Source organism: Gekko japonicus, unplaced genomic scaffold, assembly GCF_001447785.1.
Source record: "Gekko japonicus isolate JY-2015 unplaced genomic scaffold, Gekko_japonicus_V1.1 scaffold5363, whole genome shotgun sequence".
Classification (NCBI taxonomy): Eukaryota; Metazoa; Chordata; class Lepidosauria; order Squamata; family Gekkonidae; genus Gekko; species Gekko japonicus.
The window spans coordinates 9,818-16,940 of NW_015161578.1; the positions used below are offsets into that span (position 1 = coordinate 9,818).

The 7,123-nt window shown below is 51.5% G+C and overlaps 1 protein-coding gene across 1 annotated transcript in view; it reads right to left on the reverse strand.

The window, feature by feature from the left end:
• Window positions 1–6,770, reverse strand: part of LOC107125862 (PC-esterase domain-containing protein 1B-like) — a gene marked incomplete at its 5' end in the record, with an annotated part of 12,750 nt that extends 5,980 nt beyond the window's left edge. The window contains 3 exons of the mRNA XM_015429324.1: window positions 1,044–1,267; window positions 3,684–3,763; window positions 6,639–6,770. Coding sequence (XP_015284810.1) covers window positions 1,044–1,267; window positions 3,684–3,763; window positions 6,639–6,770 — 436 coding nt within the window. The remainder of the gene's footprint in view (window positions 1–1,043; window positions 1,268–3,683; window positions 3,764–6,638) is intronic.
• Window positions 6,771–7,123: the final 353 nt, after the last annotated feature.

The following is a 7,123-nucleotide window of genomic DNA, read 5'->3' on the forward strand; positions in this document are numbered from 1 at the left end:
GGGGGAAACCTTTTCGCAATGGGGCATGGGTGGGCGCCGGATGCCACCGGAAACGCGATCAGACGCCTGCCCTTGCCCCGCGGTTTCCGGAAACTAGTACCTCTGGGGTACTAGTTTTTTACTGCACATCTTCGGCGGGAAGCCTCGGGAGCTCTATGCTTCCCAGATGTGGCGGTGAGATCACGCCCGGAAAATCCGCCATCTTCCGTCCCTCTAGCGTGGCTAATGCTCCGTGTGACCGGGGCCTTAAAAAATGAGCCAGTTTGCCTTGGCAAGGCGGGATATAAATCAGAATAAATAAATAAATAAATACAATACTAGATGCCACACTGAAGTTTCTTGGTGCCGTGGTAACCTGGTGCCTGGGATTTGTAAAGCTCAGCTGTAGAAAGATTTTGTCCATACCAAGTTTTCCAGTTTGTCCATACCAAGATGGGGGTTGTAGAATGGGGGAAAGGACTTACCAAATGCTTCCATGTGACTGTCATCTTCTGAATTTCTGCATCAGATAGTTATACAAGAACTGGTACAGAAACACAGCAGAGATGGCAGGCCTCAGGTGAGATTGCGTAACAAAGCCCCTGTTCTAAAGAGCAGGAGACAGACCACAGCCACATCAAGTCAAAGGTTCACGGTTCCAATTCCAGCAGTGGCCAGATAGATGCTTCTAGAACATCTGCTAGATCAGACCAGCGCGCCATCTAGTCTCACATCCTGCCTCACACAGTGGCCAACCAGTTATTCTGGAAGGCCAATAACAGGGCTCGGGGGCCGAGGCCTTCCCCTGACGTTGCCTCCTGGCTCTGGGATTCAGTGGCTTACCGCCTCTTATCGTGGTGGTAAACCACAGTAAGTCACTATGGCTAGTAGCCACCGATGAACCTATCATCTACGTGACGTTCAGAATACGCTCTGGACTCTTCTCGCGGCACCTCAGCTGTTAGAAGCCTGGACGTCCAGATTCAGTTGGGACAGCCCAGGAAACCTCCCAGAACTCACTGAGACTTCTGGGTAGACAGAGGGGCCGCCATGACCGAAATTACCTATTGAGGTCCCAGAGACAGGAATTCAGGATAACGACATCTGGTGCCGGGTCGGCCTTAAAGTCTTCCAGGATACTTTCCATGTAGTCCGAGCAAATGCGGGTGATGAAGTAGAAACGCACGAGGTGGTGGTCCGTTCGGTACTGGCGCACCTCCCGGTAATTGGTCTCCCTGTGTAGGCCTTCAAATTCCACTCGGTGGTCCCCCTTGAAGGTCTCTCCACCCTGCAAGCGGAGATCACCATTAACGCAAGGCCCCTCCGAGGTCACTTCTAACAAGAGTATCGGTCACACAAGGGCTTGATAGAAGCCTATTTCTTTCTATTTATGGTATTTCTAAGTCCGCCTTTCCCACAGGGATTCAAGGCGGATTCCACAGAGTGAGTCTGTACAATCAACAACATGGGACGTTCAATAAACAACGCATTGGGGTTGCGGGAGTCTGGGACCAACCAGAAAGAACGGAAGCAGAGCATGTATTCAGCTTCTGCATCCTCCCCCCCCCCTTACTACCTATATATCTCTGGCCAATTTCTTCATCCCCTCCATGCACCTGATAAAGAGAGCTGTGTTTCTCGAAAGCTTACACTACTATGAGGTTTGTTAGTCTTAAAGGTCTCCCTGTGTAGGCTTTTTACAGTTGAGTACCGGATCCGCTCTGAGAGCCAGTTTGGTGTCGTGGTTAAGTGTGCCGACTCTAATCTGGGGGAACCGGGTTTGATTCCCCATTCCTCCACTTGCACCGGCTGGATGACCTTGGGCAAGCCATAGTTCAAGCCTTGTAGGGCCTGACGTCTCGCCAGCAGCTGTGACTGGCATCCTCAGAGGTATGACACAGAAAGATGGGAGTACTCTCTGTGTCAAGGTGAGAAGGAAAATGGCAGGCAGGTAATTTATATCTACTCAGGAAGGTGGGGTAGGGCGGAGTCATTATCTTGTAGTGCCTTGCAGTTGTGGACAGGTGTACATCGTGATCACACAGCGCAGCATTCAGACAAGAATAAAAGAACACGAAAGACACTGCAGACTGGGCCAACCTGAAAAACCCGCAGTGGCTGAACATAGCCTAACTCAAACAGGACAAAGTATCTTGTTCCAAGACACTGAAATGCTGGACAACACATCCAATTACCGTGTCAGATTACACAGGGAAGCCATTGAAATTCATAAACATAAAACACAAGTTCTACAGGAAAAGAACATAAGAGAAGCCAATGTTTGATCAGGCCAATTGCCCGTCTAGTCCAACACTCTGTGTCACACAGTGGCCAAAACCCAGGGGCCATCAGGAGGTCCATCAGTGGGGCCAGGACACTAGAAGCCTGGACACTAGAAGAAGAGAGTTTAAAAATAAATAGGGCATGGTTTCCTGTCCTGAAAAACACAAAAGGCTCTACATCTTACAACAGCACTACAGATAAGATTAGAAGTTCAACAGCCAATCCACATGCAAAAGAACCTCCTCAGGAAAGCTCCTCCGTTAGCATGTTTCACAGCCTGGGGAACTCCGACTAGATAATGACTCAGCCCTACCCCACCTTCCTGAGTAGATATAAATTACCTGCCTACCGTTTTTCTTCTCACCTTAACATAGAGAGCACAGTTCCCTCTAAGCTGAGATGGTGTGAGCTAGCTCACAGATTTTTAGCCTCCGGCTCACAGATTTCTGTCTCAGCTCAGGAAGGATGGCTCCAGAGCAAACTGATTTATGCAGCAGCTAAATTGCTCGCTCACAACTTTAATGCCAGTAGCTCACAAAGTAGAATTTTTGCTCACAAGATGCCACAGCTTAGAGGGAACATTGATAGAGAGTACTCCATCTTTCCGTGTTATACCTCTGAGGATGCCAGTCACCGCTGCTGTCAAAAGTCAGGCCCTAGAAGGCCAAGACCATGGCTGTACAGCCCGGGAAATCCACCACAGCTAATGAACTCCCAGCCTTGTGAAAGCCTTCGACAACTTAACAATAGATGACCCATGAAAGCGAGCCACACAACTCCGTGCAGTGAAAAGCACACAGCACTTCCAGGCTCCGCTGTCGGTGGTTGAGGTGCCAATTCTGGGTTGGGGAGTACCTGGAGATTTTTTTTTGTGGGGGGGGGAGCCTGTGGAGGCTGGAGCTTGGAGAGGGAAGGGCCTTAGGGTCCATACCCCAAAGCAGCCATTTTCTCCAGGGGAACTGATCTCTGTCATCTGCAGAGCGGTTGCAATTCTGGGAGATTTCCAGGTACCACTGACAAGCATGAGCAAACTCCACTCGGGGTGTGCGTGTGTGTGTGTGTGGGGAGGTATGTGTGAATTTCCTGCCTTGTGCAGGGGGTTGGGCTAGATGACCTCGGAGGTTCCTTCCCACTCTATGGTTCCATGATCCACCGACTGGGTCTTCCTTGCAGGAAGGACCAAACCGCGACAAGACCAGCGACACGAGAACTATTGGCCTAGGATTTTTGAGGGTTGTCCTTAGGAAAATCGTCGCCCGGCTCCTCTATCGAGAAAAGCAAACAAACCGCAGTCCAGACAGCTGGCGACGAAACTCGTGCTGCGGCCAACAGTGCGAGAGCGGCTTCCCAAAGCAGGGCTTATGCCTAAGAGGGTTACAAGAAAACACGGGTTGCTAAGGAGGATCCAAACGAGAGCGTACTTTCACTTTCAGCTCGGAACGGGTGAGCAGTCTTCCGCTCTGGAGAAAGCACACCAGGTCCTTGTAAATCGTTCGCTGAACTGCAAAGGGGAAAAAAAAAGAAGAAGATTTGGTACCGGAGCAGGGGGTCCATCGGTGGCTATTCACTGAAAGGCATAGAGGGAACAATATGTTGTCGAAAGCTTGCACAGCCAGAGTTCCTTAGTTACTGTGGATTTTCCGGGTTGTGTGGCCGTGGCCTTGGCATTGTAGGACCTGACGTTTCCCCAGCAGCTGTGGCTGGCACACTTAGAGGTATAACACAGAAAGAAGGAGTACTCTCTGTGTCTTGATGCCAGTCACAGCTACTGGCGAAACATCAGGTCCTACAACGCCAAGACCACGGCCACACAACCCGGAAAAGCCACAGCAATATAGAGGGAATACTCTGTCTGGGGCAGTGATGCTCTGTATTCTTGGTGCTTGGGGGGGCCACAGTGGGAGGGCTTCTGGTTCTGGCCCCGCTGGTGGACCTCCTGACGGCCCCCTTGGTTTTGGCCACTCTGTGACACAGAGTGTTGGACTGGATGGGCCACAGGCCTGATCCAACATGGATTCCCTCATGCTCTTTTGTTCTTAATGCACTCACACGCAAACAAGGACCAAGAGGCAGCCTCAAAACACACAGGGTTTTCCTTAGCAGGGAGCATACCAGGTTCTCAGAAACACGTGGTCCGTTTGCTCTAACTTCATTTATACACAAAGCAGCTTACGTTGTTCTCCTCGCTTCTATCACGGTGTAGTGGTTCAGAGCGGCGGACTCTAATCTGAAGAACTGGGTTTGATTCCCCACTCCTCCTCTGCATGAAACCTGCCGGGTGGCCTTGGGCCAGTCACAGTTCTCTCAGAGCTCTCTCAGGCCCAGCTACCTCACAAGGGCCTGTTGTGGGGATAGGAAGGGAGACGCCTTCAGGTAGAGTCCAGCAGGGTAGAAAAACGTCTTCTTCTTCCATTTTGGATTTGCAATAACCTCGTGAGCAGTGTTCCCTCTAAGCTTAGTGTGAGCGAGCTCACAGTTTTTTAAGCCTCCAGCTCACACATTTTTGTCTCAGCTCAGGAAGGAGGGCTCCGGAGCAAACCAATTTAGGCAGCAGCCAAATGGCTCGCTCACAACTTGAATGCCGGTAGCTCCCAAAGTAGAATTTTCGCTCACAAGACTCCACAGCTTAGAGGGTGGATTGCTCATGGGGTAGGTCAGGCTAAGAGCGTGTGACTGGCCCAAAGTCACCCAGCAAGCTTTCAAGGCAGAATGGAGAGTCGAACCCGAACCCGAGTCTTCCAGATCCTAGAGAAGACCCCAATTGGGGTCGCCAACCTCCAGGTGCAGCCTGAAGATCTCCTGGCATGACAACTGACCTCCACACTATGGATACCAGCTCCCCTGGAGAAAAGTGTCTGCCTTGGAGGATGAAATCAACGGCATTATACCCCAACAAGGGGGCGGGACCCGCGATACTCGCGGGGGGGAGGGACCTCCACACAGGAGGCAGAGGCCAAGCGGCAGTGGCGAGGGAGTTTGCAGAGCGTTCCCTGCGCAGGCACAGGGGACGCTCTGTTACTTTTGGGGGGGTTTAAGTATCCCCCCGATATTTTTTTCAGGTTTTAAGATTTTTGTGCACACCTGGGGACCGTACCGTGTGTGCACAAAAATCTCCCTCCCCCCAGGTGCCCCCGATGTGCGGATTTAGGTATCCGCACACAGGGGGCATCTTCGGAATTAGATATATAGATGACGTCCGTCTCAGGCTCCCAAACAAACAGAGGCTGGAAGGCGAGGAACAAGTGTGACTGCAAGAATCAAAGAAATATCGCTGACCCACGTGCTAATAAAATGCGTTTCCAATGGGCAGCTCATGTGGTCCCGGAAGATCAGTGGTCTGTTGCAAGAAAAAGCCCACAAAAGGGATGCTGACGCTCGGGAAGCGACGTAGAGTCACACTTCCAGGGGAAAAACGAAGCCAGGACGCCAAAGGCAGCTACTCCTAACCCTCACATACATAACCCCGCCTGGGCTTTTCAGCTAAGCATCTATTGCAAAGAGGAGAGGCACAGATCCATTTCCTATCCAGCTGCCTCAAATATTTCATTTTATTTCATTTAGGCCCCCGTTAACACTGTAACGGGGACACAGAGAGGCTTACACGATTCTCCCTCTCCTCCATTTTATCCTCCCAACAACACTGTCAAGGTAGATTAGGCAGAGAGTGTGCAGTTCAACAGTGGCTCGGTGGTAGAGCATCTGCTTGGCAGGCAGAAGGTCCCAGGTTCAATCCCCGGCACCTCCAGTTCAAAAGGACCAGGCAGGAGGTGATGGGAAAGACCTCTCTGCCTGAGACCCTGGAGAGCTGTAAAGAGGGGCTGTGGCTCAGTGGTAGAGCATCTGCTTGGCAGGCAGAAGGTCCCAGGTTCAATCCCCGGCACCTCCAGTTCAAAAGGACCAGGCAGGAGGTGATGGGAAAGACCTCTCTGCCTGAGACCCTGGAGAGCTGTAAAGAGGGGCTGTGGCTCAGTGGTAGAGCATCTGCTTGGCAGGCAGAAGGTCCCAGGTTCAATCCCCGGCACCTCCAGTTCAAAAGGACCAGGCAGGAGGTGATGGGAAAGACCTCTCTGCCTGAGACCCTGGAGAGCTGTAAAGAGGGGCTGTGGCTCAGTGGTAGAGCATCTGCTTGGCAGGCAGAAGGTCCCAGGTTCAATCCCCGGCACCTCCAGTTCAAAAGGACCAGGCAGGAGGTGATGGGAAAGACCTCTCTGCCTGAGACCCTGGAGAGCTGCTGCCAGTCTGGGTGGACAGTACTGACGATTCAGTAGAAGGCAGACTCAAGTATTCACGTGGAACCTGGGTCTCCGACATCCTAGTCTGGCATTCTGACAACCACATCACACGGGCAGCTAAAGAGAGTTTAGCAAAATACTCACTGGAATCACCTAAAATCACGACAAATTTATTGTGAAGCAGCTGCTGGACTTCTTCGGAAGAGAAATCATATAAGTCCCCGAAGGGAAGTTTGGCCATGGCGGCAGTCCTTCGGCCTGGCCGCTGGTCTTCTCCTGCAAGGAGACAGAGGCGCGTGAGAGGAGAGAAAGAAAAAAGAACATCGTCTGAAAATCCGACCCCTTTTTACACCCCAGCAAAGAACTGCAAGTTTGGCCATGGCGGCAGTCCTTCGGCCTGGCCGCTGGTCTTCTCCTGCAAGGAGACAGAGGCGCGTGAGAGGAGAGAAAGAAAAAAGAACATCGTCTGAAAATCCGACCCCTTTTTACACCCCAATCTGCTTCTTCTTCCAGTTCTGCTGCTGCTGCTGCGTCATCGTAGGTTTGCAGCTTACAGAGACACACCTGAACAGCAGACTCAAGACTGCCACAGCACTGACATTTTGATGCAATAATTTAGAGCAAGAGGC